Raw genomic sequence first — 18,663 nt, 5'->3', positions numbered from 1 at the left:
CAGGGTTGAGAAAGAACCCATTTGTTTGTGTAAATGCCTGTGTGTGGTCCTGTGTTAGTAAAAAGAGCCTTGAATGCTCTGCTGCTCTTCATGAGAACACTGATTGCTGTGGGACTCATGACCAGTACCATGCTCATGGAATTTAAACACTTCTGTATTCTGATGAATATATTCATCAGATGATTCTTGTTTCTAATCAAGTAAGTCTAACAGCTGGTGTGATATTCAAAATGAGTTTGCACTTTTTTTTTGGTAAAATTTAAAAACAATTTACATGTAAAAATGTGTCTATTCACAGAAGAGTGAATACATTCTTTTAGGACAAGCAGCATTATAAAATAAGACATTGAGAAATATGAAAAAAAACAAATGTTTATTATTACAACATGCTACACTTGACAAAATACAGCAAGAATTTCTTATGGGGGAATAGACCATCCTCTTAACATATAAAAATGCTGCATTAACACAGCACAGATGAAAGGCCTGTTCAGTGAAACAAACTGAGAACAGCCTGGTAAAGCTTCAGAGTGATCATGCCATAAGCTCCAACACAAGATGAATCACAACTTCATCAATTTGACAAATCATTCATTCTTACAAAGTTATAAAGCTGCTGAAACTATAAAGCACTGGGACCATTAAAACAGTAAAATGTTTGACTCTTTCTCTATTAAATATGATATGCATTTTTCCAAAAATGAAAGACTACTCTCACCTCGCAGAAACATAGTAAAGTCCCCATTTTCCCAAATGCCGAGGTGATTGCCTCCTGCCTCACATGTTCCCATCATCTTAATTTGGGGGTTTTGACTGAGGCAAATTTCTCACTGTACCATAATGGTCATATATGTAGCAGACAAATATTTCAAATAATACTTTGTAGAATATTGTTACATTTCAGCAGTCATGGAGATGCTTTTACCCTATTGTTAATTGCAACACCACCAGCACCAGTCGAGGGGCTCCTCACTGCTAGTCTGATAGTCATTTCTATTTGATGTGCTCTTTAATCAATAAATCACATATTTATTATTTATGAGGATTTTTAAAAAGCTAAGAAGTCATTTCTGTACATCTGCACTAGAGTGTGGAGAATTGACCTTCAGCTACCAAACGTGTAAAACACTCAAAGGACATGGAATGTTTCAGTTTCTGTATAAAGTGAAATATAACATTTTGTCAGCAAAGAAGAATGTAAATTAAAAATGATTAAAAACTGACCCAGTGGGATGTGACCAACCATGCGAGTCATGAATGTGTTACAGATTTCCTGCCTTACTAGCACCTTCAAATTAGAGCTTGTAGTGTTTCCAGTAAGAGATACAGTCCAAGTCATACATCCAGTAATATGGTTTACTTACCACTTCAATTTTGTTTTCTATGACAGAACACTATATCACAAATCATTTATGGGACATTTAATGAAAATATAGTTGAAATCATTCAACATTTAGCAGATACCAAAGTAACAGTAACAGTTATAGTAACAGCATGAATAGATGGGAGGTCACCTTACTCCTTGTTGAAGGTTGCCAGTATGATCTCTGGCTGTTGCGCGTGTGTGTCAGGGGTAGGAGGGTTATGGTTGCAAGGTTCCCAAAGATAATCCCTGCGTTATGATTGGGGGGTGGTAAGGTTGCACAGGCTGATCACTGGTTGAACACCTCAAGGTAATGGGGGAATTATAATGCACTTGTGTGGTTCAACATCTTTGTAAATAATTTTGTAAATGTTGGTAATACATTGATGGATACAAGCTATTCATAACCAGGGATAAATATACAAGTCAGCCACTCTAGTTTATTTTCTGTTTAAGTGTATTGTTCAGGTAAAGTACTTATCTATGGTTAACCCTGTGCTAATACTGAGGTCCACCATGCAGGCTTTTAATTGCTACAACTGTCTGGAAGACAGACCTTCGCCTTTATTGGGCATGCATAGTTTTTTCACCAGTACACTGAACTCAGACATGGTGTGATGTGAGATTTGCTGGAATATTGGCCTGATATGCTACATATCTCAGAGGTTATTTAAAAGCCAAACACAAAAATAAGCCAAAATTTAGTAAATTCCACCTTTGATATTCCTTTTTCTTAAAAAAGAGCATCAATAACATAAAAATAAAATAACACAAACATGTTGCAATGCACACATTTCCATAATGCTGTTTTAGTAATACCCGTTGGGGCTTTCAAATTGCTGTCTTGCTTATAGTTACCCCAAACGGAAACTGACTAAAAATACATATAAAAAACGTGTCACATGTTGGCTGTGTATAGAAAAGTCCATCTCTGTCATTGTGCATTAAGCATAACCTTAGGACATTGTCTCGAACACACTCAGCTACCACTTCAGCTCCATGTCCCCATTCATTTTTAACCCTTGCTAAAATAGTTTTCTTCTCATTTGCATTACATATATAGCAGTCAAAGTTTTCTAAAAACATGGATTTCCATGTACAATAAAATTTCACTTAAAATTATCAAAATGAATTGAAATTTCCCAATTTCTTCAATTTAAAATCTGTGCATTCTTTGTGTTCTTCAATGATCCTGTTTGAGATATTCAGTCAGTATATATGCTCACATAATGAAATGGTCTGAAAACAAAAACTGTAAACGGCGGAGGGAGAGACATGGAGAGAGAGAAGGCTGTCCAGCTGCACAGGGCCTCCGATACGAGTTCACCCTCAGATACGGATCTGGTAGCCATCAGTCAGAGTGCTGAGCTCTGCTGGTTTCCTGCTCAGGATGGCAGGCCTGCACGCACACACGCACACACAGACAGGTACAAACACACAGGTATTAGCACACGTCTCTGCAGCATGACATGGCAACTATGTATGAAAATTGCTTGGTTATGTGTCATGTTATTGTAATGTGTAATGTTAGAAATTAGGTGCTTTTGGAAGAAAAAACTGGGCAACGAGCTGTAGACGGTCACTGCATGGGTCATTTCACTCTTGGACATAGACTGCTTTTGATGAAACCCAGGCAGTGTATCGCTGGCACCTCCCTGATTGCAAACGCGCGCACACACCCACACCCACACACAGATTCAATCTTGACTGATCTGTCTCCATTTGAGCTGAGATGCTCATGAAGAACAAACTCTCTAACACACAACATGCTCCATGCCATGCCAAACAGGCAAACCACATCAACGATATAAATAACGCTAACTACGTCAACATCAACCACGGCAACAAGGCCAACCACGTCAACCACACCAACCAGGCCCACTTAAAGCGATTTATATGCACAGGTATCAGCGATCGAAATAAATAGTCATTTTATTTTATGAATATTTTATTAGACGCAGACACAGAGACATTTAACTGAGGGTATCAGAGGCCAATAAAGGTTGCTGTGTGAACAGCTGTGTGAGAACAGAGACCAGGGTGTGTGAGAAAGGAAGCTGTCAGAACAGCTTTCTCTGGGCCACTTTCTCTGGGCCACTATGGGCCACTTTCTCTGGGCCACTATGTCTCGCTTCCTGTCAGATGAAATCACTCACACAATGCTCGCTGGTGGGAAGGAATGTTAGAGGAACTCTGTAGTGAGAGATGTTTACGTGCTAAGCACTCTGTGAGTCGGTGTGGGCTACAGCCAGTATTTGACAGATTCTACAGCAAGTATTTGTCTATGGAATTTGCACAGCACTGTGCTTGATTTTATACATCTTAGCAATTGTTTTGCTGAAAGGAGATTTAATGTCTTTATGGTTATATGTCAGAACTGACAGAGATAACTTTATCATGTTGGAAGGAGAATGAGTTTAATTTATCCTATATGCCATGTTACAATTTTTAAATAAAATTATTCATTTAAATCCTGTCTTGGACTAAAGCTCAGCTCTGTTTTATCCTAGACAATAAAAACATCCTTAAGATCTTCCAGTTTTTAGCTCTCAAAGTCACAGAGAAGCATAAAGCATGCGATCATGAAAATATTGCTGTTATCCTCACTTTCTCTCTGGGTTTAAAGAGGCAAACGTAATTGCAGGTGTAGATGACAGTAAAATCGGTGGTGTGTTTCTGGGTGTAGAGCTGCAGCCCTTCCCTTCCCAATTAACATCTCCAACATGTGACAAGCCTGAGAGGTGCTGAGAGGTGGGTGTTATAGATTCAAAATAGCACCAGTCACAGGCCCCCCATGCTCCCATCATGCTGGTTCAAAAGTCAGAAGCATTAAGAGTTGAATATATTCGTATCACTTTAAAGGCATGCTAACACATTAACTGAAATACCATTACACCTGCCTGAAGTTGACTACCAGTTCAAAAAATCATTTTTGCAACTGCAAAGTAATGACGATTACTTCACGCAAAAACACACACCAATACCAACGAATGCAGATTTACTAAGGGCTAACGGTCTTGTGATTTCAGTGAATATTTCAAGCATGTATATACATGGTGGAATAACGAAAGTAGAAAATCAAACTATACATTTAATATTTAAAAATATAGACCAGAGAATAAAATTGCATTACAACCAGAGGACAAGGCGTGATGAACTATGCTGTAACTTTAGTGCGTTAGTGTTATGAGTTAGTGTGGCACAGTCAGTGCTGCCAAAATCTACTCTATCTGTTCTTCTATTATTGATGGGGTTTATATGCCCGAGAAGAGGGCAGCAAGAGCCGTTTCCCCAGCTGATGGTTTAAGGGTTGATATCAAACTCATTTTGCATACCCACTGATTCTTGAAGGCATCTTTTTTTCCTTCTATATGCCTTCTTAAAAGTAGATTAAACACCACTGAGATGAAGTATGACTATAGGGAGAGTAGGGCGGCCCAGACTCTGTTATTTAACCATGCACAACCCTACTGTACTTCATTCCAGTGTTCCTGTGATATTACATTCAGTTCTTAGCCATTTGGTGCATTTCAGAAAGTAAAAGACCCACGTTTAAAACCTGCAGTGCCAAGCACCTCAGCAGCTGTGTAAACCTCTTTTACTTCAGTTTTGGATTTTGAATTGTGCAACAGATGGGGATCTTATGTCATGGTGTGTGTAATCCTCAGGACAATCACTATATATCAGGACTCAGACAGGGAGAAATAGAAGTATAATATTACTGTGTTGCTGCTCTGCCTACATTTTCCAAAAGCCTTGCAGATCAGAGTAGCCAAGACAAAAAAACTATAATGCAACTCTGGTCCTGGAGATCTACTGTCCTGCACAACTTTAGTTCCAGTGGTAATTGACACAGATGATGCAGTTAACCAAGGCCTCCAGCAGGAGGAGCCTCCACTGCATATCACACAGTGTGCTGTCATGTTTATCTGTGTTTATCATAGTGTGCTGTCATGATCAACTGTGTTTATGATACAGTGTGCTGTCATATTTATCAGTCAGTGGGTTCTGTGGTGTGTGCCGTTTTCATGCATTTCACTGTACACAAACTCTGTGTTAAGAGCACATAAACTCATATAAGTAGCTTATACTACTTACAATGCATCTAAACGCTAAATGAATCAACAAGGCAAATCCATAACATTTGTGACATAAATGTTATTATTAAAAAATTACTTGTATATTAAATATTTACTGTTAATACATCTGAAAAATCAAAGGAAGGTACAGCTCCACAAATGCTTCTTTAAAAAAAAATAAAATTCACTAATTAAATAAGTTCAACTTTTAATTACTATTCCAGAGCAATAACTACCCCCATATAAGAACAATGACTGAAAATATGTCAGCATTAAATGAAATTACCTCAGTTAATTAACTTCTGCAATTGGACATTCTCCTCTCAGAAATGCCAGGTAATGAGAACCAGAACATGTACTACTAGTATTATTACTAATATTACAATTATTATAGTATGAGTACTACTAGTATTATTACTAGTATTACAATTACTATAGTACGAGTACTACTAGTATCATTACTAGTATTACTATTATAGTATCAGTACTACTAGCATTATTACTAGAATTAACTATTATTATAGTATCAGTACTACAAGAATGACTAGAATTACTACTATTATATTATCAGTACTACTAGCATTATTACTAGAATTACTATTATTATAGTATGAGTACTAGTTTTATTACTAATATTACAATTATTATAGTATGAGTACTACTAGTTTTATTACTAGTATTACTATTATTATAGTATCAGTACTACTAGTATTATTATTATTATTATTATAGTAACAGTACTAGAAGTATTACTAGTGCTACAATTATATTAACAGTACTACTAGTATTACTACTAGTACTACTATTATTGTATGAGTACTGCTAGTATTATTACTAGTATTACTATTATTATTGTATCAGTACTACAAGTATTATTACTAGAATTACTATTCCTATAGTATCAGTACTACAAGTATACTATAATACTATGATTATAATATCGGCACTACTAGTATTATTACTAGAATTACTACTATTATAGTACCAGTACTATTATTACTATAATATTAGTACTATTAGTATTATAACAATACATCATCTGTAATGGTAAGAATCAGCAAAGTACTTACGTTTTGTCTCTTCTGTGAAGGTACTGGCGGCGCTGGGGGCTCACACCTCCCTGGCGTCGTTGGGGGCTCACACCTCGCTGGCGTCGTGGGGATAAAGACTTCCCTCTGGCCCTCTCTTTAATCGGAGACTGCGCAGTAGACGATTTCAGAATCTGAAACAAAATAGCCACGTTCGCATAAAAAATGCCACTCAAAGTTTTCTAACATAACCCCATTTACTGAATCTGCTCACCATTGTGTAACTATGTCTTTTCCTGATGTTACCAATTCTGATCAAATGTTCAGTCAATAAGTGCAAAAAAAATCTCACCATCGGCAGGAAGAGATGAACATTATCAGAGAATGGTATCGACCATCATCAACTCCACTGGATTTCCATCCAGTAGACTGAGCCTGGGTCATTAAGTCTACTTCCCAGTGGTAGCTCAGTGGTTAAGGTACTTAACTTGTTATTGGAAGGTTGATGGTTCAACCACTGCCACTGTTGGGCCCCTGAGCAAGGCCCTCAACTGCTCAGGTTGTACTCAGTTATAATTTTAAGTCGCTTTGAATAAAACTGTCAGCTAAATGCCATAAATGTAAATGCACTTCCCACCACAGGGAGTCAGGGTTAAAACCTCCCCACATGCTCCCTACTCAGTGGCTCCATTAACAGACATTATTCCAAAAGGTGAATCATTACTCTGCTGATTAGTCACATCAACCAAATCACGTCACTAATAGATTCAATTTAAAAACTAAATTTAGCAATATATACGGAGTTACCAGCCTTTCAGGTGCACCTACCCTATAAGTGCAACTATAGGTTATCAGTCTTTTCACATTTATTTCTATGTACTCACAGTTCAGTAACTGATGGTGGTGATCTCTGCCCAATGTTGGAATGTTTACAGGTGTCTCTTTCATGAATGATCTGCATTTATGTCTGGATATTTGCATATGTATAAATGCTTGTTTACTAAGTGTTTACATAAAGTATATTAACAGATGCATTCAGTCTATAAAATCAGTCATTCAAAACTGCCTGCTCATTGGTCAAAACCAGAATATCTCCTCTCATGAGGACAATCAAGCTTGATGAGATGGAGGTTCACCGGACAGTCACGTGTGCTTCTGGCCAAACTCACGTGTTTTGGACAAAGTCACATGTCTGCTTTCTGCAGCCTGGTACATGGGCTCACATCTGGCATGATCCTGTCAGGTGTGTACTCATGTCTCATGTTTGCTGTGCCTGCTTCTCAGATCTCATGCATAGATCTCATGTGTGTCCCACGCCTCACCTTCATCCTCATGTCTCGGCCGTGTCCCACGCCTCACCTTCATCCTCATGTCTCGGCCGTGTCCCACGCCTCACCTTCATCCTCATGTCTCGGCCGTGTCCCACGCCTCACCTTCATCCTCATGTCTCGGCCGTGTCCCACGCCTCACCTTCATCCTCATGTCTCGGCCGTGTCCCACGCCTCACCTTCATCCTCATGTCTCGGCCGTGTCCCACGCCTCACCTTCATCCTCATGTCTCGGCCGTGTCCCACGCCTCACCTTCATCCTCATGTCTCGGCCGTGTCCCACGCCTCACCTTCATCCTCATGTCTCGGCCGTGTCCCACACCTCACCTTCATCCTCATGTCTCGGCCAAGTCCCACGTCTCACCTTCATCCTCATGTCTCGCCCGTGTTTCTCCAGCTCTTTGCGCATGTCCTCATGGCCCTGCCTGCAGGGGTTCAGCACCAGGTACTTCCACTCGATGGGCTGGAACACGTGTGGGTTGTGAGGCACGTACAGACCAATCTTCACCTTCTTCACACTGTGCTGGTAGCGGCGGTAGGAGTCCTCGAACTCAAAGACAAGCTCGCTGAGCGTGCGATAGCTCAGGGCCTTGTCCATGAGGTCAGCACGGCGACTCATGCCCAGTGTGCCATAGCGGCCGTTGCAGTAGAGCCCGAGCACCACATGGTGGAAGTGGTGGCCCAGGAACTGTGTCTTAAAGCTGATGGGGAAACGCTCGACTGAGGCCAGGCTGTTGGTCAGGTAGCTGGAGAAGGGGTCAAGGCTTCTGGCACATGAGTGACGTGGACAGTAGTCCAGGGGTCAGAGACATTTACTCTGAAGCAAGAGGTTATGAAGTTAATCCCAGACTATTGCAGTATGCTGTGCACCTCTCTATATGCACTATATTCCGTATATTCTTTGATTACACATTTAATTGCAAGACGCTCATGGGAGAGCCACCTTGCACTGGGCTCATACGTCATCTTAGATAAGTACGGACATGAATATAATGGCACAACACTAAACCACTAAAGCCAAGTCTCAGCGTTTGTGCATATTATTAATTTTGCTTGATTCAAACAGAACTCCATTTTTTGCCCAGATATTTCTAAATCAAACATTAACCCATTAACGGCATGGGGAAAGTCTACAGCACTTCCTAAAGATATGAGCATGATTATTAATTAGAAACTTAATTAGTAATTACAACAGCAAAGACTGTAGGGAAATGTTTTAGCAGATATTTTACTGTACGAGTACAAATAAAGACAAAAGATGCAGCGAATTATGCAAGATACTAAACACCTTACTATTATTATTACATACTATTATTATTATTACATGAATATAGCACCTTTCTCATACTCAAGGACACTTTACATACACATATAAAAAAAATAAAAAAAAATAAAAAAAAATCAACCTAACCCCCATGTTTTTGGACTGTGGGAGGAAACCAGAGACCCTGGAGGAAACCCACACAGAGAACATGGAAACTCCACCCAGATCGGGACTCAAACCCAAGACCCTTGTGAAACTGAGAGGCAAACATGCCAACAACGAAGCCACTGTACATATTATATATATATATACATACATACATACACACACACACACACACACACACACACACATACACACACATATATACACATGCACCTTCTCATACTCACATACTATATACCTTCTCATCCACACTGTGCAGCACATTACATATCTGCTCGTCGATCATCAGATATGCTACTCCACTCTCAAGTCTCCACAGAGGTCTAACTGAAGAGCTACACCATGGTGTCTGCGCCAGGGCAGTGATCCTGTTGTGATGGAGGAATGTGTGTGGTAGATCGGCAGACACTAGTCTAGACGGCTCTTTTCCTCCGGCTGGCTCTGTGCCGTGAGCTGCATTCTGTCTTTGGTCTTATGTAACTGGTGTCAGTGCTCACTGTAGCATGGCTGCACATGATGTGATAGCACTGCCATGAGGAATAACACAGACACACGGGAGATCCGGCAGAGGAAGCAGAGGACAGTCTGCACCAGCGCATTCCTGCAGCACTCCTAGAGGAGCCAGTGGGACTGAGGAATGAGACATTTGCTTTAGGTCAATCAGGAACAATCAGGAACAGACACAGACCTTAGTGATTTCATTTAACACCTCATATAAAAATGCTTTGCTGTTGAGAACCTCTTAGCATAATCTCATATGTGTTGAATATTTGAATTAAGTATATAATAATGTTTTTACAGCACATTCATTTGCAATATAAACATTATAGGCCATGGAGAACTGCTGTAATATCAAAGAAGACAACACTTACCAGTTAATTAACTCTCTTGAATTCCAATAAGTCAAATATGAAAGCTTACTGTAGCTGTCAAAGTGAATTTCTTTTTTCTCTTTTACAACAGCCACACTTACTGGCAACAGTCAGTCAGTCTGCATTATTTGGTGATAATAAACAAACTGCTAATTCAGAGTGAGAGCTCACCCAGCAGACCTGCTGTGCCACCATGTTCCACAACCCACAGACCTTGATGGCCCTGCCATCTGTTCCTGCAGCACATGGTCAACTCAGGCAACACACATGCTTGCACACACACGCGCACACATGCCTGCACAGACACATACACGCCTGCACACAAGCACACCAACCTGCCTGCACACACACACGCACCCGCCTGCACAGACACATACACGCCTGCACACAAGCACACCGACCTGCCTGCACGCACACACGCACCCGCCTGCATACACGCGCATCCGCCTGCACACACACACGATTGCATACATGCACACCTGCCTGCATACACACACACACACACACACACACACACACACACACACACGACTGCACACTCAGTTAACTCCAATGCACCATCTGCAAGTGCTCTTGCTGGAATCTTAGCATATCAAATTACAGCTCTGATGACAGCTTTGCATTGCTACAGCTGTTAGTAGGATAAAGGGAAGCATCTAGATAAACCTGGACACGCATGGTCAATAATTAAAGATGGGCTCATAATGGCATGCCATCACATTAGCTTGAATGGAGGTGACTAGAAACCTTTTACTGCAGGTATAAATGAGGCCTTCTCAGTGTGGTGTACTGTGTTCTGCAGCACAGCACATGCACCCCTACACACACATTCGCACACCTACGCACATATTCGCACACACACTCACACAAACACACACACGTCAAAGGATCACATTACCGATCAGACCAGCTCAACTCAGAACTTATCTGCATTTCTTTACCTGCCAGGACTTACAACTGCCATTGAAAGAGGGATACCACTATCTGTTCTTGTAGGGTTAGGGTTAGACAGGGATAACACTACCTTTTCTTATAAATTCCACTGAAGGAGAAATCACCTTTTTGCCTAATCAGCTTATGAACCAAAATGACACACTTCTCCTCATCTGGTTTCAAACACCAAAGATGTAGGATTTGGGAAAAATCTGTTTTGTTCTTGTTAAAATATATTTAGTGAAATGTACCCTTTTATAAGATGTATGTAATATGTAAAATGTAATATCATCGATATTAAAATGAGCTCCTATGAAGGATTAACATGAACCCAACAACATCTCCATAACATTTGTATATCAGAATTTTTAAAATCACTTTAGCAAATAATTTTAACAGGGTTCTTCTCTGCAACAGCTCTTACTTTGCCATATACAGTGTTCAAAATTCTAAAAGTAAAAACTCAGATCACAGTGCCTTAGCTCCTGACAGACCTCAGAATTTAAAATACACATGGAGAAGATTCTTTAATCCCCTCTTGGCACTGTAATTTGTAACATTGTTCCCTTGCTACTTGTGTCACTGAAATCCAATGAGGCATAATGGAATCTCTCTTCATTTAACTCTTTCAATAAGACGAAATGACATGAATAAAAATAATCTCAGCTGCCCACAGGTCTGTAGAGTTTATGCTCTGTCTTTATATACAAGCAAATTAAACTAATCACAGGAAACACAGGTTAGCCTTCCCATATGAGTCAATTCCAACCACCCTGACACAGTTCCCTAGCAACAACTGAGCCAGAGAAGCCTACAGCTAGGGTGAAAGGCTAGGGTGTCCATGAAAGAAACCTCTCTGTGATTTCATGCCAGATGACTCTTCTAAGCTTTAGATGGCTCTTTGCTGCACAGTAGGCTCATGTCCAATAACAATATGGCTGAGAAGGTAAGGGCTTCATTAGCAGTTGAAATGAAGCTCTGTTATCTAGAGGTGGACAATGGGAGTGGATCGTGTGGATATTTTGTTTCATAATGGCAATGCTTGTTTTGTTATTTCATTCCTTTGCTAATGAATAAACCTCACAACTTCTCTCCCCATTTTGTCTTGCTTGCTTTGTAAGGTGTGTATTCCTCATGTAGGTGTGAAGAAGTGAATGTGGCCAGCGTGGATGAACCTTCACCAAAATTGTCAGACTTGTTCTGCAACCCAGAATAATGGTCACAACTCCAGTTAACCTTTGATTTGTCAATGTAAATTTAAATGTAAATCTGATTAACACCCTACCACTCCTTTTTGATCTTTGAGGTATTAACGCCTCTCTCTGTGTTATTTCTCGGGGGTTTAACATCACTATGACTGCAACAGTTAAATTATTCCAAATTTACCTTATTATCAACCAAAACCTAATTCTAGCTTTAACGCAAAAAGAGCCAAAGAAATCAAGATTTCTGACAGAAATTTACATCTACAGGCTAGAAAATGCCTGCGGTTCTAACATATATAGTACCAAAAGAGGCAGTAGTATACTAAACACTACTAAATTAAACAGTAGAATACTAAACATTGCAACACTAAACAGTAATATACTAAACAGTACTATACTAAACTATACTATACTAAACTGTACTATACTAAACTGTACTATACTAAATAGTGATGAAAGGATACATTCCAAGGATAACTGCTTCCAGGCATTTAATGGGGAGGGACTCTCGGATCATCTCTCGGGCAGTCTCCATTAGCCTAAAAGACGGAGAGCACAGATTAACTCAATCTTGTCATCCTGCAGTTCAACTCCTGACCAACACTCCTCATTACTCGTTCTTCACTCCCAAACAATTCCCAAGGAAAGTAACCAAGTTATAGCCATCCATATTACCCATTAGAGCTCTCGATACTACCCTTCGGAACAGGCCCACCCATCTCAAACTCCAGGTCTGGATTTTCATAACAGGCTTCAAGCATGACACAGCAGTCAGTGACACATAGTAATTACAGACAATTCACTGATCAGATCTCATTAACTCACCCATCAGACCTCATTAACTCATTGATCAGACCTCTTGAGTTCATACATGCACACAAGTAACGTTGACAAACTAACATTATATATTTTCATTTTTGAAAATGAACATTTGCTAAATTTACAAACTAATATTTACAAATTATTGTAAACCTAGGGACAAAAAGAAAAAGCTAAATGAGGTAATTTCACAGTACCTGCACACCAACCTAAATTCTTCTTTGAATGTTTAGTGCATCAGCGATTTTGTTATGACAAAGGACACATGAAAGTAAAAAAGGAAACAGCAAAATTAAAATGTCACAGCAATATCACTTACCCACACAGAGGCCTGGTTTTCCGAATCTCAAAAAACTGTGTTCCTGTGTGGTTGTATCTGTCAACAGTTAAAGAGGCAGGCTGGGTGGACTTGTTGTCACATGGGTTTTCAATGTGGATCACTTTGCATAGCTGAAAGCAATACCCTGTCTTGAAAGCTTCTTTTTTTCTTCAGAAATGTATGTATTGTAGCAAATGCGTGGAACATCAGTCAGTAAAATCTAACTCATCTGGTCTAGTCCTGCATAAATTAGATGTCAGATGCAGATATCAAAAATATTCCACTGCATTATGAGCTTTATATCTAAAAATGTTTAAAATTAATTAAGATTATCTCGCATTACTGGAAAAGTCACATTAAAAGTACAAAGAGCATCTGAAGCATACAGACCATCATGTTAAATTAAAGCAACACTGTTATAAAAAGAGGCATTTTCAGCAACTCAAAATTCATGTGTGGAGAACTTTTTGAGAACTAGCATCCAAGAGACTATAATGTCTATGAGACTATAGTGTCTATGAGCTTTACTGCGATGTAGGCTGTCCGGATTTGGGACATGTCTGTCATGCTGGAGTTTGGGGCACGTCTGTCAGGCTAGAGGTGCTTTAAGGATACTGCAAATTCTTCATGTAATTCTGGACAGCGTGGAGCCAGTCAGGAACTGACATGGACGGCTTGAAGTTTGGAACCGAAGGCACAGGCTGCTGTGAAAGAATCAAGCACAAAACTGGGTAAGTTAATATAAACATATGAAGTACGTAAAACTGACTGAAGCTTAAAAAGGAAACTGGAGAGGGTCCTAGAGACATCCAGACCTGGAAAGCAAAATAGTGACAGTGGAAATAATGCATAACAATGTGTAATGATGCGTAATAATGCATAAAGACAATCAATACAGCAGACTTGGAGCAAAAGGTGGAGTGTTTATAGTAGATAAATCCAACCCACAAATCCCAGTAACTGAGGGCTTGAAACATTCTGCCAATGTTTTAGCTAATCAGATATCACAGACAGGAGTATTCATGAACAAAGCTCTGGCTAATACTCGCCTCAAAGACCTTTACTCCAATTGGAGAGAAAAGTTAACAGTCAATCTAAGAAAAATGTGCAATTTTCTCTTTCTGAAACTTCATGACATCAAAAGCTTGTCAAAACAGCTAAATAGCTAATCTTCAACACCAAAAGAATGCTTTCTTTCCCTGTCACAGCTGAAGCAGAAACTGATTTTCCATAGGCAGAAGGAGAAATAGAGACTGCTCAAAAAGTTAAATGGGGTCATTTTCTCATTCTGCAACAATTAAAAGACATATGGCTGGAAAGCCTGTTGAACAAGATAAGAAAATGCAGAGGACATCATGATAGCAAAGTAGCACTAACCACTAACATCAGTGACTCCATGCTACCAGTGCCACCAACCTACAAAACAGTCATTTAAAATGTCTTCTCCAAACATTCTTTACTGCAGCAATGTGCAGCCATGCTATGCAGCAATCCTATGTAATGTCTCACTGTTAGCCACAGGACGAGCTTTAGTCTGCTTTTAAGCAACTGTATGTTTCTATTCAACATCAGTATGAAGACTTTCTTCTACCTTTAATTAGTCCAAGCCCACAGATCTCTGACCTTTAGGTTGGCACAATAGTTCTATCAGTCTGAAGTCAGCCATTCTGTCTTCTCTAATACTGTCTGGCATTTAAGCCTGTTCAGAGGAAAACGCCAAGTGCTCTCCATGAACAGGGAACCCAGCAGGGAGTAGCAGAGACCAGTGGGAGCAAAGAACTTACTGTCCCTCGAGTACAAATGCAGCCAAACGCAATCAAGAGGACCCACATGGCACTGCTGTGACTTGAATCTAAATCAATTCCAACATTTTGGAAGAAGTAAGCCTTCTTAGTTACACTGGTAAAACATGTAAATGTAAAACATGACTAGTTTCTGGTTCTAGTATTGATTCAATGTGGTCTTCTTCCTTCTCACTCTCTCCTGGTCTCAATTGTGTCTACTGGGCAAGAAAACAAAGCTGAAGAAGAGTCCAGACATTTGTGTAAGTACTACTTACTTATTTGTGTAAGTAGTACTTACTTGTAAGTTTGTCCTGTGCCCCTTGTGAGGCTATATTAAAACCATCATCAGGCAGTAAGAATGAAGAATGTGTTTGTTCCATAAAGATAAAGTTGTCAGTTTCAGGATGCTAATTTCCCTGTGTTGTTCACAAAGTTCACAAACAGCTCTACTGCAGTGCTGAGAGCAGCAGACCAGTAGGAGCACATTAAGCTTGTTCCTTTAGTGTAATTAAATTCCTAGATCAAAAGCTAGAAGCTGAGTGCTTGTTTTGTTTTGTGTTCAGGCTCTGGACATAATTTTAATTACAGGGATTATTCCTGAAGATGGCATCAAGGAGTTTCTTAAATAAAACAAAATAATTTATTTAAGGTATATAGTCTATTTAAAACAAAGGTTCTTTACTTAAAAGGTATTGTGATATGAGATTTCAAAATCATCTTTGTTCAATCTAATTTGGAAAAGAAACACCATGGATTGGTATGGTTTGTATTGTGACAAGTGTCTTGGCATCTAAGGTGATTTCCACTGGTGTTTGAAACATTTTGGATAATTTGAATTCCCAGCTGCCTGGCCTGTGCCACAGAAACTCAGCGTTGTCCTCTCACACAGCTCAGATCTGATAAGATTAGGTTTAGGGTTATGGTTATGGATAGGGTTGAGGTTAGCTTTAGGGTTAGGGTTATGGGTAGGGTTGAGGTTAGGATTTGGGTTGAGGTTAGGTTTAGGGTTAGAGTTATTAATAGGGTTGAGGTTAGGTTTAGGGTTATGGATAGGGTTGAGGTTAGGTTTAGGGTTAGGGTTAGGATTAGGGTTGAGGTTAGGTTTGGGGTTAGAGTTATTAATAGGGTTGAGGTTAGGGTTAGGGTTATGGATAGGGTTGAGGTTAGGTTTAGGGTTAGGGTTATGGATAGGGTTGAGGTTAGGTTTAAGGATATGGTTCATATAGCACTGATCTCCTTCAACCTTGTAAATGATCAGGCTTCTTAATGAACGCAATCCACAAATGCTTGGGTGGTTCATAAGGAAAACCATATGTAGATAAAAATGAATGTGATCTTTTTGTATGTAGGTATATGCAGGTATTTAGAATGTGTTCTTTGTGCTACACATCTTGGTGCATATGGAACATGAGCACAAACACAGATCTAGTGAAAATAGGGATCTTCAGGGAACTTTATCTGTCTGAGACACTAAGGGTCTCCTCATTCTCTTCTGAGACATTCTCATTAGACTATAAAGTTGTCATAATAGTCAGCCATCCATTCTGTTTGGTGTGTTAATATTTAGAGACTGTGACAGTAATTGGGTGTGAAACATATGATGGCTCACTGCTTCTCCCATTCTGAAAACTAATGACATGGGTTGTTTGATTAAGACTGATGCGCAGGATTCCCAGTAATGACCATAACAGACTAAAAGACTTCTAGATGTACTTAGTGCCACAGGAGGCCACAATAAATACTGACTTTTGACTTTTGCCAGTAGAAGCCATTTTGTTCAGAAAATTGTGGGGGGGTTTATTTTGTGTGCATTTTTCCTGTATTTTCTGTTTGTATCTTAACAAAGAGATTAAGAAAAAAGGTCATTATACATTGCTAAAACCACAAATCTATTGGTGGCCTAAGCCTTTGGCACAGTACCCTGACTGACCTCCAGGCTTTGTTATGCCTGGCTTGGCATGAACTGCCGCCAAGAGCCCGTCAGAAGCCGTATGCATGAGCGAGTCAGTCCGTTCACACGTGCCACACTTCATGCTTCAGCTTGGTAATTAGGTCACACATCCAGGACATGCCTCATTCTCACTACTTAAAATATATATGTTATACTGGACTGTATAAAGTTACAGCTTTATATATCTTCATCTGTAATTGCTATAATAAAACAACGGAGGAATATATGACAAATGTAAACTCTTCAATACAAGTATGGCAGCTCTTAACTTACTTTTGGCAGGTGTGCTGCATTTCGTATTTTGTCCACCATTTCTTGGCCATCTGGATGAGCTCTGGCGACGTGAGCCCACATTCTTTCCCAGGTGACGCTCTCTATAGGAAATCCCGCCCGGTTGACATAAAAGGGAACTCCGCCGTCTTTCTCGTCCTCTTCACCGGAGGAGCGGCCGGCGTTGTTGGTGGTAGTGGATGTAGCACACTCGGCTCCGGATCTTGAATGGCAGTATGAGCTGGAGCTCTTGGAGCGGCCGTGTCTGCTGGTGTTGGCCGCGGAGCTGCAGCTGGTGGGCCCCGTCATTGTCCCGCTCCTCTGGGATGCCTCTCCCCGCAGCGCGTCCCCGGTTAATTATGGACCGGCATTGCTACAGACGTGTTGCGCTACAAACATGCATATTCATTCAAACACCAACACCTCCTGCAATGAATATGTTCGTTCTTAGAAAGCGTATTTAATGAATCTGTTCAGAGTGTATTACTAGAAAGTAGCTGTGACTGACCGAAATTTTACCAATCCTGTATCCTATTCAATATAGTGAATACAATGAAATATTGTGCTTCTCTCAATGTGTGTCCAACCGACCTACTGCCTACGGAGAGACATCGCACACGAAACTACAGCGAAAGATTCACGTTAACGGAGAGTCGCCCGCGAGCTGACCAACTTCACCCCCCCTCCAGCACAAAACACCGAGGGGGCGTCGGGATCCCACTGCTCAAAAAAGACATCCAAAAGGTAATCTTCTCTCAAACAATATTAGAAGTGATTAGATGAAGGAATCACCGTGTCCTGTTTGCATACAGGTTACAGCTTCTATCGTTAAAATCGATCAGTTTGAGGGTTAATTCGGTTAATTCAAACGCGTTCGACACTGTTGTTCTACCATCGTAACCGGTTAGCCAACCACGCTGCAGCGTGTTTTTCATTGGGCGTAACAACAAAGGGAGGCGGGGTTAAGGCCAAATAAGGACAAACAATTTGTCGGCCATTCGTACTGAATGCGGAAAGGGGAGTACTTCATGTTATGGTATCCAATGAGGATTGCCATTAAAACTTGAGTGCTGCGTTTCTTTTAAAGAGAGTATTAATTCAGCTGTAAATATAAATGTAAATATAAAATGTTTATCTAACCATGTTAGACGCTTCGAAAGTTAAAGTGTTCGACATACGCGTAAAGACCTGAGTTATGACTGCCTATTATGAACAGGTTTCTTTTAGGTGATGCCTATAAAATACCCGTTAGCTTGATATGACATTTCAATTTAAATTATGTA

General features: G+C 40.1%; 1 protein-coding gene across 4 annotated transcripts; it reads right to left on the bottom strand.

The window, feature by feature from the left end:
• Positions 1-354: 354 nt before the first annotated feature.
• On the bottom strand, positions 355-18,266 carry vash2 (vasohibin 2). 4 transcript variants are annotated; one of them, XM_027022831.2, is made up of 8 exons: positions 17,889-18,266; positions 17,384-17,769; positions 13,991-14,079; positions 13,376-13,432; positions 12,702-12,776; positions 8,163-8,544; positions 6,513-6,664; positions 355-2,762 (listed from the first exon to the last, which is right to left on the bottom strand). In XM_027022831.2, the coding sequence occupies exons 2-8, from the start codon at positions 17,687-17,689 to the stop codon at positions 2,693-2,695; spliced, it is 1,131 nt and encodes a 376-aa protein (XP_026878632.2). In that variant the 5' UTR covers positions 17,690-17,769; positions 17,889-18,266; the 3' UTR covers positions 355-2,692. The 4 variants fall into 4 exon arrangements, 3 of the variants coding, with proteins under 3 accessions (XP_026878632.2, XP_026878633.2, XP_035380146.1); XM_027022832.2 differs by having other exon boundaries at positions 17,972-18,266; XM_035524253.1 differs by having other exon boundaries at positions 17,384-18,266.
• Between the last annotated feature and the right edge of the window lie 397 nt (positions 18,267-18,663).

The sequence above is a fragment of the Electrophorus electricus genome, chromosome 3 (assembly GCF_013358815.1).
Source record: "Electrophorus electricus isolate fEleEle1 chromosome 3, fEleEle1.pri, whole genome shotgun sequence".
Classification (NCBI taxonomy): Eukaryota; Metazoa; Chordata; class Actinopteri; order Gymnotiformes; family Gymnotidae; genus Electrophorus; species Electrophorus electricus.
The sequence above is the reverse complement of the archived record's forward strand: the minus strand, read 5'-3'. Positions and strand labels throughout refer to the sequence as shown.